This window comes from Phoca vitulina, unplaced genomic scaffold (genome assembly GCF_004348235.1).
Source record: "Phoca vitulina isolate PV1807 unplaced genomic scaffold, GSC_HSeal_1.0 scaffold8, whole genome shotgun sequence".
NCBI classification, from domain to species: domain Eukaryota; kingdom Metazoa; phylum Chordata; class Mammalia; order Carnivora; family Phocidae; genus Phoca; species Phoca vitulina.
Genome location: NW_022589711.1, coordinates 51,151,991 through 51,174,392, shown reverse-complemented (window position 1 = coordinate 51,174,392; position 22,402 = coordinate 51,151,991). Strand labels below are relative to the sequence as shown.

General features: G+C 38.0%; 2 protein-coding genes across 4 annotated transcripts in view; one reads left to right on the top strand and one right to left on the bottom strand.

Moving 5' to 3' along the window:
• The window catches only part of PLAAT1 (phospholipase A and acyltransferase 1), a 199,930-nt gene extending 186,429 nt beyond the window's left edge, over positions 1–13,501 (top strand). For 2 of the 3 annotated variants that reach the window (XM_032406901.1, XM_032406902.1), the window contains 3 exons: positions 2,262–2,400; positions 6,698–6,966; positions 12,760–13,501. In XM_032406901.1, the coding sequence (XP_032262792.1) occupies positions 2,262–2,400; positions 6,698–6,966; positions 12,760–12,861 (510 nt within the window). In that variant the 3' untranslated portion in view covers positions 12,862–13,501. Of the gene's footprint in view, positions 1–2,204; positions 2,401–6,697; positions 6,967–12,759 lie in introns of those variants that run through there. The other variant, XM_032406900.1, reaches the window with a different exon arrangement.
• A 2,919-nt stretch (positions 13,502–16,420) lies between these two features.
• The window catches only part of ATP13A5 (ATPase 13A5), a 107,659-nt gene continuing 101,677 nt past the window's right edge, over positions 16,421–22,402 (bottom strand). Inside the window, exons 29-31 of the mRNA XM_032406261.1 lie at positions 21,212–21,300; positions 18,816–18,896; positions 16,421–17,366 (exon numbers count right to left, since the gene is read on the bottom strand). Of these exons, the coding sequence (XP_032262152.1) occupies positions 17,106–17,366; positions 18,816–18,896; positions 21,212–21,300 (431 nt within the window). The 3' untranslated portion in view covers positions 16,421–17,105. The remainder of the gene's footprint in view (positions 17,367–18,815; positions 18,897–21,211; positions 21,301–22,402) is intronic.

Genomic DNA, 22,402 nt, shown 5'->3' with positions numbered 1-22,402 from the left:
GCCACTTTCTCAACATTGACAAACAGCCACCTCTGTTTTACCAGTCGGCTGTCTAGCTCCGGCCAGTCCACAAAGCCTGGTCACTGCAGCTCACCACCGCTCCCCCCGCATCAGGAACCGTTCTGTACTCACGCAGCCGTACAACCACATTCTTCATTTTCAGTACAACACTCAATAAATTACATGAGATGTTCAACACTTTGTTATAAAACAGGCTTCGTGTTAGATGATTTTGCCAACTGTAAGCTAATGGAAGTGTTCTGAGCATGTATAAGGTAGGCTAGGCTAAGTTACGATGTTCGGTAGGTTAGATGAATAAAATGCATTTTGACTTATGATATTCTCAACTAACAATGGGTTTATGGGGATGGAACCCAATGTAAGTGATCTGTATGAAGGTTTCAATGGGAATTTTCCAAAAGTTGGCATTAGCTACTGTATATTTTTTTCTATAAAATGGAATAACAACATAATAAGCTCAAATAGTTGTTTAAAAAGTTAAATAGGGTTAATTGAGATAGTGCATTTGGAAGAAAAAAAAAGTGTTACACTACAAAGTGCTCTCTGTTCAAAGGATGATTATTATTGTAAGCTTGGCTAGGTCCCTGAATTCTAGTAGGCAGCTGTGTGTGCTTGCTGAATCCTATTCATGGGAAATGTGTTTGTTTATTTCATAGTATATTATCTATTTTTCCTTTTAGTGCCCATGTGGCCAAATTCTGAACTCCATCTTAATAAGACTCAAACATATTTGACAGAGTGGTTAGACTTAATGGTTTCCATAAAGTTGTTTTAATAGTTATTTTTCAGCAGATGGACAGCTTACATTTGGCTGCATTTCTGTGACAGTGTGATGATTGAAGTTTTCAACAGATGGCACACAAATACTTGGGAAAACACCCTCCCAATATTAAGTGTTGTAAAAAAGACTTTTAGAGTGCCAGAAAAATGATAGTCTGTATTCCCAAGTCCTTAGCCTATGCTATTATGATTATAATTTAGATGGTTTGGAAATTTCCCTTTCTGGCACTTGGATTTATTTTGTAAATGAGCATACATATCTATATTAGAGTGAGAGATGATGAGAAACTCTGCTGTCAATTAGAGATTCAACATGGATATAGCACTAAATCTCCTTTTGACTATTGATGAATGTCTCTGGCTTCCGCCTGCTGAGTCATTCTACTTCCGTGCCATACATACAGAGAAAATGTAACCTTCCATAAAAATCAACCGTCAGAGATTTATATGTTCTTTCTGAAAAGTATTGACTTAAAAGGAAAAAGAAAAACTTCACCAAACTTAGAATTTTCAGACATATTCATCAGCATGGTGAACTCCCCAACCTTCCAAGTTGTCTCACTTCTACAATGGCTCCCTTACCCTGTTTCTGGAATCAGTAAGTAAAGAATCAGACAGTGAGTGAAGCAGTAGAGGAGTGGTGGAAATCTGTGGGATGTTTGTGGTTGTCACATGACAAAGAGTATTTACTGATGTTTAGTGGGTAGAGACTGAAGAGTCTACTCCTGCGCAGTAGAGTTTGACACAAGGAAGAAGTGTCCTGTTTCCTACAGTATGACTGAATATCTGGCTGGCCACTCATCTGAGCCTGGAACTTATCTCTGGTTAAGTTAAATGATAGAGTAAGTTTGCAATATAAGGTATTTTTTTGCACAGAATATCAGTATCCACTCACTCCCCGTTTGTTGATTTTACTGTGATGATATATGAAAGGCTGAAAGACTTCTCATCTTCTGCTTCTGAATGCTGACTTTTTCATGCTAAGTAAGTGCAAGCATATGGACACTTTATTATAGCTTTTGGTACAGTCACGGACTTAGTGTTTACATAAAATGGGTATTATTATAAATTTATTTCCCCTTTCTATTCCAAATAGGGCACCCTATTAATACTTTTGAAATTTTGTATATAGGTAAATTATATTATGTATGAATTTCTGGATCTAAAGAGAGAACTACAAAATGCTTAGTATTGTAAAGGAGCCCTGGGGTTGATCAGGATGAGAAGCATTGCTGTAGAAAATTAAGCAATTAACAGATAAAATTCTTTCTCACGTCTTTTTCACTTGTGCGCACATAATGGAATCATTCAAAGAAAAGGACAGTGGTGTGAGTTTAAAGTCTTTAATAAGGAATGCAATCCCAATAAATTCTGTATCCGTATACTTCTATTGTAGTCTTAAACGGATTTTCTTTTGGCAAGTCATGTCAGCTAGATCTTCTTTGTGTCTGTCATTGCAGATGGCGTTTAATGATTGTTTTAGTTTGAGCTATCCTGGTAACCCCCAGCCAGGGGACTTGATTGAAGTATTTCGTTCTGGCTATCAGCACTGGGCACTGTACTTGGGTGATGGTTATGTTATCAACGTAGCACCTCTAGGTAAGGTTTGTTTCCAGCAACTCCTGAGAGCTTTTGAGTTTTCTTGAAATGAAACAGGATGAAGCCAGAGGGAGACAAACCATAAGAGACTCTTAATCTCAGGAAACAACCTGAGGGTTGCTGGAGTGGAGGGGGGTGGGAGCGATGGGGTGGCTGGGTGATGGACACTGGGGAGGGTACGTGCTATGGTGAGCGATGTGAATTGTGTAAGACTGATGAATCACAGACCTGTACCCCTGAAACAAATAATACATCATGTGCTAATTAAAAAAATTTGATTGGGGTATCTTAAAAAAAAAAGAAGGAATCATGAATGAAATCATGCAATAAAACAAAATAGAAACAAAATATAGAAAGTAGATAAATCTATCTGAAAAAGGTTTAGGGAAGGACATACTAAGACCAAAGTGGCATTGGATAAATCACAAAGACCAATTAACATTAAGATTTAAAACCTCTGGATTGGAAAATAAAAACACAATTAAAAAGTAAATAATCCACTGGGGAAAATATTTGTCACAAACATAATAAGAGTCATTGTCTTTATATATCACACAAATTATTTCAATTTGTTCAACATTTATTTATAGATTACCCAGTATATGCCAAATGCTACTCTAGATGCTGGGGATATATAAACACCAAAATCCCAACAAACAAATGGGTAAAGAACTATGAACAGTTTGTAGGAGAAGAAAAGCAGAAGCCAATACCTATCTTTAAAGGTAGTAATCTAGGAATTGTATAATAAAATAACAGATTTTATGACTATCACATTAGCAAATATTTAAAAATGATAGCAGTCAGTGTGGATAAGGCTATAATGAAATCAAAACAAGGATACTGTTGAAAGAAATGAAATTCGCTAACATCATTCCTGAAAACAGTCTAATAATATGTATTAAAAGTCTTAAAAGAGTTCATGTGCTCTGACCCTGTAATTGTACTTCTATGAGTTTATTCTTCAGAAATATTTATAGAGATGTAGAATAACATTCTTTATAAGTGTTTACTTCTATCTCATTTATAACAGTTTAAAAAATAGACAATAACAAAATAACAAGTTTGGTGAGGATGCGGAGAAAAAGGGAACCCTCCTGCACTGTTGGTGGGAATGCAAACTGGTGCAGCCATTGTGGAAAATAATATGGAGGTTCCTCAAAAAATTAAAAATAGAGGGCGCCTGGGTGGCTCAGTTGGTTAAGCGACTGCCTTCGGCTCAGGTCATGATCCTGGAGTCCCGGGATCAAGTCCCACATCGGGCTCCCTGCTCGGCGGGGAGTCTGCTTCTCCCTCTAACCCTACCCCCTCTTGCGCTCTCTCTCACTCTCTCTCTCTCTCAAATAAAAAAAAAAAAAAAATTAAAAATAGAAATTCCTATGATCCAGTAATTCCACTACTATATATTTACCTAAAGAAAATGAAAACACTAATTTGAAAGGATATATGTACCCCTATGTTTATTGCAGCATTATTTACAATGGCCAACACAGGGAAGCAACCTAGGTGTCCATCGATAGATGAATGGATAAAGAGGATGTGGTATATACACAATGGAATATTACTCAGCCATAAAAAAGAATGAGTTCTTGCCATTTGCAACAACGTGGATGGACCTAGAGGGTATTGTGCTAAGTGAAATAAGTCAGACAGAGAGAGACAAATACCATATGATTTCACTTACATGTGGAATTTAAAAAAAAAAAAAACTCACAAAAATAAGCAAACAAACAAGCCAGAAACAAACTCATAAATACAGAGAGTGAATGAGTAGTTGCCAGAGGGGAGGGATAGGGGGATGGGTGAAATATGTGAGAGGGATTAAGAGGTACAAAAAAGAAATCAACAGTGGATTAATGTTCAATAGGGGACTAGTTAAATGAATTATGACTTTGCCACAGATTAGAATATTCTGTGCTTGACAGAATTCTTTAGTTGCAAGTAACAGAAAACAAACACAAATTAGCTTAAGCAAAAAGGCAAATTCATTGCTTCACTGAGGGAAACTACAAAAAAGGATAAAGATGGTACTGACCTCAGGGATGCCTGCATGTAGGGGTTTGAACATGATTATCAAGCCTCACATCTGCATTTTCTTTCTATATGTTGTCTTAATTCTCTCAGACAATGTCTCTCTAGGAAGCTGAACCAATAACCATGAATATCCTCAGGCTCTCATTCTTACACTCCTGTGACACAGTAGGAGAGAGCTAATCCCTGCCTGTTCCAGTAGGAAATAGCATGGAGAATAATCCTAATTGGTCTAATGTGGATCCCATGCCCATCACTGGATCATCCCTGTGCCCAGGAGAGTGAGATACTATAATTGACCCACACAAAATCTTTTCCAGAAAGAAGGAGACAGTTGTGGGATGGGGTGCTAGATAGGCCAACAGCTACTCTAACGACCATTAAAAAACCTTATTTCTGGCCACATTTAATTGCATGAGAAATAATCTTGCATGATATTTATTTGAAAATTCCAGATTAAAAATGCAGTATGTAATATGATACCTAGTTTGCAAAGAAATAATATATACACGTGAATGCACACATACACACGCATCTGTATACATGTGTTAATAACAGACATAATAGAAGTACATCAAAATAATAACAGTTAATTCTGGGTGGGTAGATAATGGGTGATTTATATCTACATATTTATGTAGTTTTTCTGTATTTCCTAAATGTTTAGAAATAAGCACAAATTAATTTTTTTAAGAAAAAATGTATGCAATTAAATTAGACTGGAACATTTTTTTCTTCAAGATACCTTTAAAAAGAAGTGTTAATAATCCTAGTCTTACTATTTTGGAAACATCCGAGAATTTTTAATGAAGTGGGTTTTGCAACATTTTGAGATATTTGCCTCTTGTTCTAGAGTATTGGAGATAGAAATGGCAAATAAAGTGACATTTATGATAAAGAGCCATTAGTTTCTGCGGAGTCTAGTGATTAACATTAAGCAATGCTACATTATTTCTGCAGTTTTAACATCTAAAAAATAATAAAGAGATTCTTCTGTTCTTATTTTCATGCATTAAGCTCCATATTAATGTGGTTCTAGCATGGAGCTTTGATCCTGTAGACTGAAATCCAGTTCCTGGTTCTGTTGTTAACTACTCACATCATATTTTGCAACCCAGTTTACCTCTCCAAGCTTCAGTATCCTCATCTGCAAATTGATTGCATCAGACTAGTTTTTTTAAATTTTAGTAATTCTAACTAGGAGATATATGCTTTGAGAACTTTCAATGTGTAAGATATTAACTGGAAATGCTGCTTGAATGAACAGGAGCTTGGAAGGTAGGAAAAAATGAGTAGAAAAAGGAAGAGTGTCTAAACACCAGTTATATGGAGACTCCCCCTCTCATGATTTACTTGAACAAATAGCCAAGCATAGCAGTCTCGAGCAGATGGAGAGGGACCAGGGCCTGATGTTAGAGCTGAACACTGAACAATCATCTGTCCAGGCTCAGATACTGACAGTGGCTGCCAGAAGACAATGATCCCTGGCAGTCTAGGCAAATGCTTGCCAATTGAGGTAGCTAAAACAGAGTGGCAGGAGGTGGGGCATGTAACAGGTGGGCATAGCCTGGGGCCACATCTAGTGGACAGCAGCCACTAGGTTAGGTTCAGTTTCAGGACTTACTTTCTTGGCCAAAAGGAACTGTCAAGACAAAAGCAGGGCCCCAGTTGACCCTAGCTGACCCTTTAGAGGACTGAGATACCATGCAAATTTGGACCCAAGTTGAAGCCAAGTTGAAAGGACAGGTATAAAAAGCAGAGGAAGGGGTAAGGAGCACAGATTTGACACTGGGATGAGCTTACTAATCATAATGCACAACTGTCGAGGTCCAGAGATATTAGTTTGGAAGGGTTCAGATGCTGAAAAAGAGCATGTTTTATAGAAAAAGGTGGACAGTGATCTTAGGTGTGCTATGCTAGGTATATATACCAAGATCACTAACAATAATGCCAACTGATAGAGATCTTATTCCTCAAGAGTGGTTACTTTTCTCACCCAGTCTGCTCTATGGGCAGATACAAATTTTCAAAGGGTTTCCTTATATTCTCACTCATATTGTATTAAGTGTTATTGATAAACTACAGAATGAGTTGTTCAGTCTGGCAAGACTAAGTGGCCTCTGGTTTGGTGATAAGTTAGGAACAGAGCTTCCTTCAGTGGCTTCAGTGACTCCATCACTTCCAAGGGTGAGGCATTGCAATTTTATGGCGTTGGGGTTCACTGGGTTGTGTCACTCGATCTTGCTAACCAGAATTCTCCTTATAGAGGATGGCATTTCTGCATCATTTACAAGCGCCAAGTCTGTATTCAGCAGGAAGGCCCTGGTGAAGATGCAGCTGCTGAGGGATGTTGTGGGAAATGACACATACAGAATAAACAATAAATATGATGGGACCTACTCCCCTCTCCCTGTGGAAGAAGTCATGCAACGGTCAGAGACGGTTATTGGACAGGAGGTGGAATATGACATACTTGTCAACAACTGTGAGCATTTTGTGACTTTGCTTCGTTATGGAGAAGGAGTTTCAGAGCAGGTGAGTTTTCTTTAGAAGATATATAAAAAGCTTCTTACATTGGAAAAACAGTAACTACTGACTATAAGATTCCCAGGCTGCAAACAAAATGAAAAGGACAAGAAAATATGAGAACTCCAAAGGATAAAGGAAAGAATCAAGTTGTCCAGGGTCATGTAGCAAGTTAATGGCCAAATTAAAGCTAGAACGTGGACATCATGAATTTGGGACTGGAAGGGACTTGAAGCAGAATCAAGACCATAGTTTTTCTGTCAGTCTTAGTGCCTGTGGTCCTTCGGGGTTTGGTTTTGTTTTGTTTTGTTTTGTTTTCTTTTCTTTTCCCATTTCCCTGCCATACAGCTGTCTCAAATCAGTAACCTCACACACTGAAAGAAACATTCTGAAAGGAATGTTGACGTTTTTAAGTGGGAGTTCATTCGCCAAAAACATAGATGGTAACTCTGGGATTCTTTTCCATTAGCTGAGAGAGGCCAACTAATGACATATTTTGGTGGGTTTGAAAATGATTTCTGTCTCCTTGCAACGCTAGTTTCAAAGGAATTTTGTGCTTTTAAGCAGATCCTTTGATTCATTGAGCTTTTGGATGATTTTTTTTAAAAAAATGGATCGATTATTTTTAAAATAGCATGCAATGTTGTCATTTCTCACACTATTTTGTAGCATGGCAGATTCCTAACTAAAACCATGCTTGATTCATTTGCCTTCTTTCTACCTATCATACCACAAATCCAATTCCAACATTGATGTTTTAAACTAAAGATTTATTAAAGTGATATAAAAGAATGAATAAAGGTTCCCGGTATCTTGAAACGTTTGAATCCATTATGTAAACGTCTATTCTAAGGAGTGAGTTTACAATTCTTCTCACGGAAGCTTGGGAAGATAGGAAAGGGAACATAATGAAAGGATACATTTGTTTTCATTAGGAAATAATTTAATTAGAAATTCATTTTTACTAGGAAATACATTAACATAATGAATGTTCTATTCACATGTAACAATAAATTGCTTCTGAACCAGAACAGAGGATATCCACACAAATTCCTGCTCACCTTCGCATTGAAAACTAGTGGTAGAGCTAGGAAATGGAGTCCATCCCTCTCCTTTGTAAATGGTAAAGTTGTCCACTGTGTTCAACAAGCAATTTTTTTTTAATGTGGCTTAAAAAAAAGGATTAGAACCATCTTTTTGCTTTGACTCTAATTTACAATCCCTCATCTTTTCACCTTTCATACCCAGAATCAAGACCCATGAAAAATTAATCATTCCTCAACAACCAGAACTGTTCTCTAGCAGGTTCTGTTGAAGACAGTGACAGGCTTTAGAAGCCATCTAAACTTTGGAATTCTGCTGACTGGAGCTAGAACCTCCTCTTCCCCAGGTGTTAGCTGGGTGGTTTAGGGAACATTGTTTATCAGTTTCCTAATCTATAAACTGAGGTTTGGAGGATTTTGGAGATGTTTGAGGTCCGTTAGCACACTGTATTACATATTATCCATTCCCGAGCCAGTAAGACTTAGATGAGTATTATTTTTAATTACAATATTTTAAGAATTTTATACATCTTTGTTGGTACTCTTCAATAAAATCTTCTGATAGAAACTATAGCACTTGTATTATTATTTTCATTACTATCAATAATTAATAGTATTATTACTAATAATAGCTAATATTGGATTCATTTTGGATCTCCTCATGGCTTTGGGGTCTTGAGCACAGAACTGTTTTTTTGCAGGGGAATGGCTATGTATTTCTCCCAATTTAAAAAACTGCAGATGCATTTAAAAAGATTAGAAAGGTGGAAGGATTGTGGCCTCATCTTTTTCTTCTTTGTGCTTTTCTGTATTTAAAAAACAATAATAGAGCTTACATTTTAGAGCAGTATACAGTTCACAGCAAAATTGAACTGGAAGTTTGGAGAGTTCCCTCGTAGCTTCCCCATCAGCCATGTACACAGCCTCCCCCACCATCAAGAGTCCACATCAGCGTGGTATACTTGTTACAAAAGATTAACCAACACTGACACATTACCCACCAGAGTCCGTAGTGAAGAAGCCAGAATATGTCACCCCAAAATATGTAGCATAAGGATTATTTCGAGCTGTAGGCAGTTGAGAAGCAGACCCTAAAAGCGGGCCATACATTTTCAAAGGTGTCCCTCTTCCCTTCTCTAGCAGGAAGGACAAAAGTAAATCATCCAGGACAACCAGTGGAGAGGACATCAGAGGAATCTAAATGACAACCTTAACTAACTAGCCTTTGTCATTAGTTTCCCATATATTTACCTTCCCATGGTCTGCTGCCCCGGGGAAGCCTAAAGCTGCTTTCTTTTGTCCTGTCATTACAAATCTATTGTTCTTTTTTGAAGATGCTATATAACCCTGAATTCTAATCCACCTCTTTGAGTTACTCTTCCCTGAGTTTCTCCCATGTATATATATATATGAGATGAACATGTTAATAAACTTCTTGGTTTTCTTCTGTAAAGTTGTCTTTTATTAGCAAGCCTCAGCTGAGAAACTAAGGTGGATACAGGAAAAATTTTGCCTCTCCTAAAATAGTTTACATTAGGGTTCACTCTTAGTGTTGTACATTCTATAAATTTTGACAAATGTATAGTGACATATATCCATCATTACAGTTTCATACAGAATAATTTTCCTGCCCTAAAATTCCTCTGTGTTTTGCTTGTCTATTCATCTTTCCTTCCCTCTAAACCTCTGGCAACCATTGAGCAGTATGCATACTAAGCAATATGCATGTAAAATTCCTCCATGTCTTTTCATGGTTTGGTAGCTCATTTTTCTTTATCACTCAATAACATTCCATTGTCTGGATGTACATTCACTTACTAAAAAACATCTTGGTTGATTTCAAGTTTTGGTAATTATGAATAAAACTGCTAGAAACATTTGTGTGAAGGTTTTTGTGTGGATATGGATTTTCAGCTCCTATGGGTAAATACCAAGGAGCATGATTACTGGATTTTATGGTAAGAGTATGTTTAGTTTTGTAAGAAACCACCAGAGTGTCTTACAAAGCGGCTGTACCCTTTTGCATTCCCACCAACAGTGAATGAGAGTTCCTGTTTTTCCACATCTTCTTCACCATTTGGTGTTGTGATCATTTTGGGGTTTAACCCTTCTACTAGGTACATAGTGGTATCTCATTGTCTTAGTTTGCAATTCCCTAAACGTATGAAGTTAATCATCCTTTCATATGCTTCTTTGTCATCTGCATACCATATTTGATGATGTGTCTCTTGAGATCTTTTGTCCATTTTTAAACTGGGTTCCTTGCTCATTTTCTTTTTGTTGAGTTTTAAGAGCTTTTGCATATTTTGAATAACAGTTCTTTATCAGATCTGTCTGTTGGAAATGTTTTTTTCTAGTCTGGCTTGTCTTTTAAAAAATTTAAATAGACATTTTCCACTGTTACAGTCTTAACAAGGTATTAAAATGTGCTTATCTTTGTGGAAGATGGCAGTGACCTTGAATAGGCCTAGACAAGCTGACCTATGATACACCCTGACTGTGCTTCAGTGCATAGCACTGTGGCCTTAGAGTCTCAGGGGAAGAAGAATTTTGATAAGCCCTGCAGTCATCTGTGACCCAGCTACACTATGTCAGGACATAGCACTCCAGATTCAGTTAATGTTTCACTGGGCAGGTATAGATCCTCAGAATGAGTCCTTTATTATCCCACAGTCGGAAAACCCTGTAAAGGATAAAGTGTGAAGAGTCAGCTTAGGTGATTTTATAATCCTAAGTAAGTTGTGAAATAAAAGCTCTTGTTCATAATAGTTCACTGAGAACATTCTGGGATATTATATTCTTGCAGGTCAAGTCCCATTACACATAACTCCAAGAGATTGTCTGAATTACTCAGAATTTTGCCATCTAGATTAGAACTTGTAATAAGTGTTTGGGATTTGGGAAACTGCCTACACTGTAGGAAGTAGCTTCCTTGTCATCGTATCTGGCCTCTGTGCTCTCAGGGGATTTTGGTTTAGGATTACATTTCTCTCCCCAGGCCTCTTAGATCTGTGGGATTTCTCTCACCTCTTGTGTTTCTAGTGGCTGAAGGAGACCCAGTGGGTTAGGTTTGCATTTAGCTGGGGCCACCCTACCCACAGGATCCTGCCACTTTCCCAGACTGTCATTTGACTCCTCTTTCTACAGACACCCATTGCACCTTCCTCTTTGTTCATTTCATGCCACATTTGCCCATATCAGACCTTCTTGGGATCTCAGCATCTGCCTGAAATTATATGAGGGTTAGGCTTGATTTATAATCCTTGATCCCTGTCTGATTATTGATTTTGTCCCTCTTTGGAATTTTGTCCTGTATCTTATATCTTCCTGTCCCTTTGGCTCCCCATGTGCTAAGTGGGTAGCTCTATGCTGCAGCAAATTCTGACTCTTTCCTGGGAAATAACTTAGGTGGTGACTCATTAAAAAGTATGAATAAAATAACCAAACAGAGTTAGAATTGTAAACTAAAATAGGATTTGTCAGTTGTTTGCCAAAGCCATTCTCCCTGGCAACTGCGGATGGTGGCAGAGCAGGGAGCTACAATGACAGGCCTTGTACCTACAGACCACAGGATGGTGTAATGGAATGAATACTCCTGTCATTGTGCTTCTTTCTTGGCCAGGCCTTTGTGGTCTGTTTCCACCAGGGAAGCTGCAGTTCGGGAGGTACCACTATGTGGCAGTCTTGTGGGGGTGGCAGGCTATGTGGGGGAGGCCTGTGGGTTAGACAGAAGGCATGCTCAAATGTGAGCTGGGTCAGGATTTCCAGCGTTTGGGTGGGTCCCTAGAATCATTTGGGAGAAATGTTTTGCTTTATTTGAAAGCCTGATTCTTAAATCCCGGAGAACAACGGTTGTTTTCAGAGTACCTGGTGACTCTGAAGCAACTGAATGTGAACTTTGGGTCATAAAATTGCACTCAAACTCATGCAGATGGAAGGCAATATTAGCTGAGTGCCATGAAAATCATGAATATTCATTAGATCCCTCATCATGAGGATGATTAATACCTTTAAAGCTATAAATGTCTGAGCTCCTTTATGGACAGTTGAGCTTGAGAGTGGTTTATTTTAGTTTGTCTACATGAGAAATTAATTTTTGACACAATAGTTAACATCACTATCGACTTCTTTTGAAGTTTGTTTATCAAAATAGAAATTTTATCTACCAAATAAGAGCTTCTAGGTATTTAGCTTAGATTACATCTCTGAATTATTTTGCTAGTAGACATTCTCAAGTCAGGAAACACACACACATACACACACACACACACACACAAATTTTTCACCCTGGTATAGACCCAACCAAACCAGTGTGTGTTTAGGAGGTAGGGATTGTTTAGAGGGGAAATACATGGTTCACGACTCAACCTATATCTAAACATCTTGCTGGTATGACCTCAGGCAAATCACTTAACTCACCAAGTTTTGCAAAACAACTGCCTACACTGTAGGAATAATACTACCTCCCAGATGTACTACCATGATTATTAGGAATTGTGCCATAATGAGTTATAAATTGTTGGGGGCCATAAAAATATGAGGAATATATATTTATGTGTATTTAACTATATCTTTGTCGTAATTATAAAAATTATAAATTTATTTATGCTTACACAATTCAATTTTGCATGAAGCTTTAAATTTATCCTTTGTACATTAAAAAGGTCTTCAGTTTAGGAAACAAGCTAAAATTTGGGTTTAGGACAGAGATGCCTTTAGAATAAGATGTGTTTTTTGTTTGTTTCTCATTTCTTTATAGGCCAACCAAGCAATAAGTACCATTGGGTTTGTGGCAGCTGCTGCTGGTGCCTTTTCACTCCTGGGCTTGTTTCCAAAAAGACAAAGAGCAAAATACTATTAATGATTTACTGAAGAGATATTGGAACTGAAGGAATTTGTGAGGAGGGGAAAAAAAACTGGGATGAATACTTTCAATGCATCATTATTGTTCCAAATTCCAGTGATGGATGGCCGGCTCTTTAATAAATTGCTTACTGATATTATCTCATCATTGAGCCATGGAAATTTTTCTCCCTACTAGCAAAGATTTGCTGTGGCAGCTTAAACAAGAAGCAGTAGCCTTTTGAGCAAGCCAGCAGAGGATTTTAACAAAATCACATCATATTTTATCTTCTACCATAAATGTTGTTTTCCTTTTTCCTGAGGGTGGCTATTTTGTACTTGCCAGAGGAATGAAGAACGTCTATATGTGATTTTAAAAGAAATGTTAAGAGCCCCAAATTGTTGACATTGACATCTAACTTCATATTCCTTTTCTGGTCAGAAAAGAAACTGGGAAATTGAGCATTTTGTTAGGCAGTTTGAGGAGCTCTGATTAACAGTCCATTTGAGAGTGCACTCCCATCTCCTCCTAGTTCCTGTGTAGATGCAGGTGGAGTAGATGGGAGACAGCATTCTTTTCTCCTGTCGTTTTAGATCCAGTGATTTCCCTGGGAGTGACTCATTTGTCAGGAGTATGTGACAAGCAAGAGTGGGCTGTTACTTCTACAGAGCTACATTATTCCCTTTGGATTTTGAAGTATTTCAAGGGTTTGACCCTTTTAACCTTAGCAAGAGATCATTTAATGCAGGTTTAAAGTGCCATATTTAGAAAACAATATCCCATGTTACTGTTTAAGGCTTTTACTGTAAGTTAAGGAGTGTCATGATTTTATTCTTGTATTTTATTGATTATATGTTGAATGAAACAAATTCCTTTTTAATACGTTCCCAGTGGAATTCTTGTTGGCAGCAGGTGGAGAAAAGTGAATGCAGGTCTCTATACCCTAGGATTGTATCAGACATTACAACATTACCCTACAAACCACACAACTAGCCAATGCCATCCTTCTTGTGCCATAATTAAAAACATGGCATTAAATAAAGGAAAAGTTCAAGTAAGTGGGGCTGGGAGGGTATGATCAGGGAACTAGGAATGTGGTAGATAAAGTAAACAGAAGACTCAATGAAAGTCTTGGACCTATTAAGCTGATGTAGATTTTACCCAAGGGACAGAAATATTCTATGGTCTAATTGCAGCATTAAGAGTAATGATGACAGAAGGGGTAATGTGCTACAGTCAGGGCCAATAGAGACCCTATCTTTCTTCCTTGTTCCCTGACTAATCTCTTTTCTTTCTTATGATACCAATTCTGTCTCCAGATAACCCCCAAATTCCCTCTTCCTCCACTGGTCCACTGGGAGGTGTGAGTGTCTTCTACCAGATACCGTGGTCCAAAATGACCCCTTCATTTTTATTCTAAATTAAGTTTCCTGTTCCTTTTATGTTCTGCATTCAAGTAATAGTAAAAAAAACAAATAAAAACCCCCAAAAAACAAAAAAGATTTTCTAAGATTGTCAAATAAGGGTGAGATTGGTAGCGGTTTAATGTGTTACCTTTCCCAAGGTGTACTTACCTTTTAATAAAAGATGACTGCAGAGGGCAAATCTTACCCAAGGCAGGAGACTCGAGTGTGGTGGAATTACCATGCCAGCCAATCGGAGAGGAGAGGGAGTGGAACTGGAGCAGAGAGGACCTCCAAGGATTCTCAAGTCAAACCTTTCTAGAGAACTCTAGACATATCCACTCCAGAAGACAGTCCCAGCTATGCTATGTCACAAATGCACTTTTAAATTGAATTTGAGGATACCTTTTTCACATAGGTACAGACTCCATTGGTTTTCACCCTGAGAGGAAAGCTCACAAAGTTAGTCATCAGTCTTCCCATAAAAATGGCCAGTCTTGATGATGGGCAGCTTAAGACTATTTGTTTACGTTTCCTATAGGTAATCATTGATATGTGGTCATGCTCATTGTGCTTTTATCAAACATTTATTCCAAGACTATTAAGTACTTTTAGCAAAGTCAAGTGTAGAGTTCAACTTTATTATGTAACCCTCCACACACAAAAAGGTGTATGAAAAAAATATCATCATCTACCAGATAACAAATAGGTTATTGGAAAAATTGGGTGGGAGAAGCTGTACATTTATTGAATAAAGCGTTTTTTAAAAATCTTTTTATATTATCTAAATGTCATGCTGTATCAATTGAATCTCTGATTCTAAAGGTCAAATTACTAAATACAGATATGCCATTTCAAGGAACCCGAGCTGTCATATATTTTAGGTTGACATACATTCCTTAATCATAATCTAAAAATCTTTTTCATCTTTTGATCTTTCATTAGTAGTTACTAAATTAAACACATTTAAAAATTATCATTTTCCAAAGCTGTGCACCCAAGAAAAAGTTAAAAACCGAGGGTTGCTGGAGTGGTGGGGGTGGGAGGGATGGGGTGGCTGGGTGATAGACATTGGGGAGGGTATGTGCTATTGTGAGTGCTGTGAATTGTGTAAGACTGTTGAATCACAGACCTGTACCTCTGAAACAAATAATACATTATATGTAAAAAAAAAAAAAAAAGAAGAAGAAGATAGCAGGAAGGGAAAAATGAAGGGGGGAAATCAGAGGGGGAGATGAACCATGAGAGACTATGGACTCTGAGAAACAAACTGAGGGTTCTAGAGGGGAGGGGTGTGGGGGGATGGGTTAGCCTGGTGATGGGTATTAAAGAGGGCACGTACTGAATGGAGCACTGGGTGTTATAAGCAAACAATGAATCATGGAACACTACATCAAAAACTAATGATGTAATGTATGGTGATTAACATAACATAATAAAAATTTTTTAAAAAGCAAATAAAATGTAAATATAAAGGGTTTATTCTTAAAGGAATTGGCATTTATGCTACTGGCTTGTATAACATAGTATATAATAATATTTAGGGTAATGCATTGCTGAAATGTTAAAAACATTTTTTTCAATCCTAAAGATTCCAGAATTGTAAAAGCATTATGGAATCCATACATCACAGTATTAGGCACATAATTGGCATTCACGGGATGGAACTGACTAACTAATCGCCTATGAGCCATTAAAGATCTGTTAAATTGGCAAAATCAGATTTATTGTTATAAGGAAAGCCTAGTAGCTAATTTAAAATGTTCACTAGGGATATATGTCCTCTCCGGGTCACAGTGACGTTGATATATATTAAAGGTAATAATGTGCAGAATATATTTGCCGAGGATGTACCTTTTCTTGTGGCCATTAATAATTGATTTAGATAATGAAAAGATGAAATGGAACTTAAGGTTGTTTAGCAGCTTGACGATTGTTATGCTGTAGATACAAACATTATGGGTCCCTTCCCCAGGATTGTTTTTAAGATGAGCAATGCTGCGATTGAACCAACTTTTCAACCTAGAGCTTGAGGTTTAATCTGTCAGTAGCAAAAAATAAGTAGAAGTGCCATGCTTCTTTAAGTGAAAAATACATTTTAACAGGTTATCCCAATATCTTTGTGATTTTCTTGCTCTCTGACCCCAAAACAATATACTGTGGGAGATGCCAACGTTGGTGGAGTTTGCTTAGATATAAGTTGTGCCCAAGCCAAGATTATATGCAATTAACAGACATCTCCATCAGTCCCCGCGCCCATACTTACTATAGTTAGAGTCGACTTTTCTGAAGTAAATGTCAATTCTTGTTTCTCTGTTAAAGCCATACAAAAGAAGCAAAAAGAGGAATTTTGTGACCTTGGGAAAAGATATGCACATAAATGATCTTCGCAAGTGAATATAAGGTTAAGTAAATTGTGATGATTTATTGAGAGAAAGGCTTTCCCCCCAAATTCTTTTATTTCTGGAGATGAAAATAAAAATATATTGGTGAAACTTTCAAACATCAAACTCTTCTTCAATTTTCCTTTGTTCTACCTATGTTCATACTCTTAATTTCACTACCAAGAGAACTTGTGCATTTTAGCCAGGATAATGCTATGCAATGTGAATAGTTTATTAGAAAAAAAAAAAAAAAAGGTAATCCAGGACGTACATTTTTTTTTCCTCAATAGCAGAGGATACAGTCCAAATAGGCATATTTAAGGTTCTCTTTTGCAAGGTTCAATACATTGATAATGCACTTTGAATCCTCCGATGGAGAGAGAAAGGATAAGGATAGACTATCATCACTTCTCCACATGGGTTTAGTTTCAGGGAACAAGGAGATGGTGTGAAGCATGTACAACAATGATTTTGATTACAGCCTCGTCCAAAAATGCTGTTCTGTGGTTTGACCTCTCAATTCGAGTTTTGCTCTTGGAATCTGTTCAGGGTCCTCAAAGCCGAGGTTGATATAGAATCCATTTTCGCCATCACCTGAATAATCTGTTCTGTGTGTGGGAGGCCAGGTGGAGTCTTCTGCCAGCTTTTTTTGCCAGTTCCTATATTGACTTTTAGAAGAGAATCCAAATTCTTTTTTGATCCATAGCCAGAGCCTTCGATTTTGAAGGATGACATCCTGAGAAATCAGGAGGAGAAAACAATCAAACTATGATTCCACTTTCCCCTTCAGCCAGGTTGCTCACCACTGCGCTCTGTTCCCCCAGGTCTTCCTCTGAGATGTGCTTAGTACCACTGCTTCTGTGGCAGCTTCTCCTTCCTGCTGTCCCCATGACGTCTAGCAGCTCCCCTGGTTCTTTCCCTTGAGGAGGAAGAGTGCTTGTGTTCACAGAAATCTGCCCAAAGCTTACAGTCTTTCATTTCTACAGATTTCCTAGTTAAATCCTGGCTGCTGATTCACTTAGAATTATTTTACTGCCAGACTGAAATGATAACAAAATAATGTTCTCAAAATCAAGGAAAGAAAAAAAAAATCACTGCTACCTGCCACGTGCCACATAGGAGGTGCCACGCAATGGTTTGCTGAATGAATGGATGAACTCCAGAAATCAAATGTGTTTTGCTTTCCATTTGAGGGGGGGGTGTTCTTTTTTTTCTTTATAATAGAAATGGCCAAATTTTGCATTCCACTTTTGGTTATGCTAGACTTCCTGTCATGTACAATTTGTAGCTACGGTCTTCTTAATAATCACCTTTAATGATCAAATACCATTTTTTTCAAATTGCTATATAACTATTTAAACAAACAGCATCTCTATTTTTGAACACATGAGTTGAATTTAAAATTTTACCACCAGAGATAATACTATAATGAATACCTTCATACATGTAAGTTTTATCTCTCCTTTTGGATTATTTAAAAATTTATATAGTCTCAAAAATGGAATTCCTTAAAGAGTATGAGAAATTTCACACTCATTGTATACAATTTTATATATATGTGTGTGTGTGTGTGTGTGTGTGTGTGTGTATTTTTTAAAATTTGGTTGATCCCTTTTCCCAAAACACTTACATGAATCTTTTTTTAACTGTCCCTTTAAAAAAAATAGTGCCTGAGCCTTTCACTGAGTAAGTGAAGTCATTTAGTGACACTGAGTAGAAGAAAAATGCTATAGAGGAAGACTTTCAAGGGTAAGAATTGACTAGAATGAGCAATGGCTTCCTTTCTCTCTTAATTAAGGAAACCCTTCTGAAGATAGTTCTTCACTCGAAAGGTCTCATTGAATTTTAGAGCTGGTAGGTCACCTGGTCTCGTCTCTACTAGCTTATGAGAATACTAGAAAAGTACAATACAATGCCTTCATGGGAGATAAAATTAGAGTTAATTTGATGTTTTGCTTTCTATGCTACAGATCCAGAGAGCACTTCTATGCAGTCCTTAGAGAATTTTAAATCACTCTCCAAGTAATTTCCCCCAAAGAGAACATGTGCAGTTTTTACAAACCCTTAATAACTATCACTTCTGGGGACAAAAGATGTTGCTCTAAAAAACAGGCATGTGTTGAAAATGAGACCCTTTATTTATTTCCCCAGAAAGAGAGTAAGAGACATATAGAAATCACTTTACCTCTACAAAGAAGGCCACACAGAATTGGGTGAGGACTACCACCAAAATTGAAACCCTCCATGATGTCAGGGTTGGGATGAGCTGTTAAAAAAGAAATACTACCTTTATGCTTTGCATGTCTTCCATTTTGAAAAGTATTAATTATCTTGTTTAATTTATATATTTGTAACAACTCTCTGAGCTTGGATGGTGGGCATTACTTTCTCCACTTCACAGATGAGGTCAGTACCTTGTCCAAGGATTCAAAGCCAATCAATAAATGGCAGAGCCAGAATTCAAATGAGAATTGACTGCCCCTGGGCCTTTGCTCCCTCCACTGCGGACAAGAGACATTCAGTAAATGTGCTCTGGGTCACAGACATGAGACAAAACACTTTGGAAACAGTGCGTCTCTCTTCATTTTTATCTTTTCAAATATAGGGAAGAGAATACAAGATGAAGTCATTCATCTAATAATACTATTACTTCTAATCCTCCCAAAGTAAAATCTACTTGGAGTTCATTCTTTCAGTAAAACTGATGTATGAGTAAAACATAAAGGGGACAGAGGTTCAAGTTACTTTTGAAACTAGGTGAAAATTTTCTGAACAAATGGCCCCAACCCTAAATCTAATGGCTTGATGAAACTTGAACCCACCCAACCCACCTTCTTTTAAGGATTGAAGGGTATATACTGACCACCAAATACAATTAAGTAATAGGTGTAAACACTATAACTTCCCATGCTTCATCAATAGCAAGAGACTATTCACACAGCGCCGATCTGACCCAAAGTAAAGGATGGGGACTGAGCTGCCTTTAGGACTACCACAGACCCTTCACAGTGTCTAGATGCTCACCTGCAATTCTCATCCCTAGTCTGATATGGGGTATTTCAAAGTAACACTTTGTTATTTTTTCCCCCAAGTAGAGACAGCCTTTCTTAGGGTTGTGAGACACAGCCTTGGTGCACGGCTGTCTGGAGAAGGCTGTAAGGTGTGGTAGGGGGTCAGATCCTAGCAGAGAGCTTGGCCCTTGCCTTCCCTGTGGTCCCTGCCCTCATCTGGGAGGTCTCTTCTCCATCTCTTGGCCTGGAAGGCACTTGTCACACTGCTTTGAAATCATCCGCTTGTGGGATGGTCTTCCCTCCTAGCCCCTGAACTACTTGAGATCTGTGCCCACATCTTACTCATCTTTGGAGTCCCAGTGCCAAGCATGGGCTAAAGCTTCATAATGTCTTATAAGTGACTAAATGATCTAGGTTTTCACTTCCTAACTGTGTCTCTGTCCACAGCCTCTCTGCTCTAGCATATAGCCTTCCTGCCATCATCTAATTAGTCTGTCCTTAAAATCCCTCCTGACACACCTGCTGGGATATCTTCAATGACTCCCTGTTGCTCTCAGAAGAGAGCTCAAACTTCCCTGGCCATCTTCATCCAGCCATGCCTTCCTCACATTCCACAGCATGTTGCTTCTGCCTTTGCCAGTCTCCCAGGTATTCTGTGAAACAAGTGTGGCTTTTGATTTTTATCTCTGCCACCCTACATTCTTTTGCATTTCCAAGACAAAAGAGATTCTTTCAGCCCTCTGCTTGTGCTCAGGCTGTTCTCCTGGTTGGAAATATCCCTACCTTCTACCTAGCAAAATCTAGCCTATCCTCTGGACACAGATCAAGTTGTGCCTCCTCCATGAAGCCTCCCGTGACAACCACAGGCCCCGTGAGAGCTCCTCTTTCCTGTGTTCTTCCCACTTCTCTCTATGTTACACCCTCTTCAAGCATGGGTGGTCTCACATAGCCATGTCATCATTTCTCTTGGGTGGAGCTCATCTTCACAACAAAACTATAGATTGCAAATCAAGAGTCAATCCTTCTCTTTGTTTTGTTTCTCCCACAATGCTGGTTCCAAGAATGGGTTCAATGACCTCTTCATAAATTTTATTTTAATCCACTGCGCCCTGGATTAAGTGATGTCCACTGAAATAAAACTCCCTGCAGTCGATGTTTGACAGACAGAACATGATTGGCCTGTAAGTCTACTTTTTTCTTGCTCCTTACAACTACATTATAAAGGATTTCTACTATATGTTAAAATAATTAAACTTGAAGAATTAGTTATTTTGTTAATACATTAATTTATTATATTAGTATAACATGGAAGGATATAATATCCACACATAGTATTTTAGGTGTGAATAGGATAAATGTTCTCAACTGATAATATAGATCATCTGAAAACAATCAGAGGGTCGCATATGGGAGAGCCAGGTAAGTTATTTGCTGCTCTAGTAAATAGAAGAGCCCCACAATATTAAATGATCAGAGAGAATATGGTAATAACTAACTTGCAAATTATGGTGCAGATATGGTCTCATCATACATATGAGTCACTGCAGATGTGATACTGAATAGCTCTTACCTCCATTCCACGGTATATATCTTGAAAGTCAGAAAACAGAATGAAAACTGTGAGGCCCAAGGCAGACATCAGCAGAAATGAAAATATATCTGAAGAAACACCAAACATTATTTTTAGATGCTGAACGAATGTTTCATATAATTTGGCACACATTGCAGAATCAATGATTTCTGTTGGGCAAATACAGGATACATCCTCAGATGTTTTGATATATCCTCATATGCTTTAAAATATGTTCTAAGCTTACAAGACAAAGGCGGTATCGTAACATCTTTCTTTGAAAGGCGAGGTGCAGAAAATTGCCAACTACAGTAAACTCCATAAAAGAGTCACATCAACTGAGAAGTCCAAGGGGGCCAGGACACTCTGCAAGGACCAGCTTACATAAATGCTCACCAGAGAGGCCCTGATGCTTTATTACTGCCTAGCTAGTGAGTCGTGCACGAACAGAGAGTCGGTCCTCTTGGCACCACTTCATTCTTTGTTGTTGCCTAGAGAATAAGGTCCAGGGGTCTTCGACTGACATTCAAGGCCTTCCACAATCTGATTTCAATCTGCCTTTCTGATCTGCTCTCTGATCGCTCCTCCTTATGTGTCTTAGGGAAGTTAAATCACATACCTGCCACCTCCATAGAGGTCTTTGTTGACAACATACCCTGTGTAGGTGATATTTTTCCTGTCTTGGCAAGTTCCAATTTTTCTTAAAAAGCCCCATTGAGATATCACTTGCTTTTTAAAGACTTCCCAGGCATCTCTTACAAAGCTTTATTTCATATGGCTATGTCCCACTCTGCTTTGCAAGATCTTCCTTTATGTATCTACTTAAAAGTGACTTTGTATGTGCTTTTCTAGGACTCTGAATTGAAAGAATGAGAAACTCTCCTGTACATCTGCTGAGTTCTTTCTCTCCAACTGGCCCAAATGGCTTTGCTTTCAGGGATCTAAACTTTCCAGGATGCAATGGGCCAACACCACTGTTCTTATTCCTCCAACGCCACCCACACCTGTGTCCTCAGAGCTCTTAGGCACTTTGTAGATGGAGCCTTATAAATGCTTTTGATAAGATTAGCACCTTCAGGCCAAAACAATAGCATTTAATCTGTGTTGCCATGATATAAAGGATTCTTACAAGCCTTAAAGTTTATAAACAAACAAACAAACAAACTAGGTTTTCTCTTATATTCTCTCTAT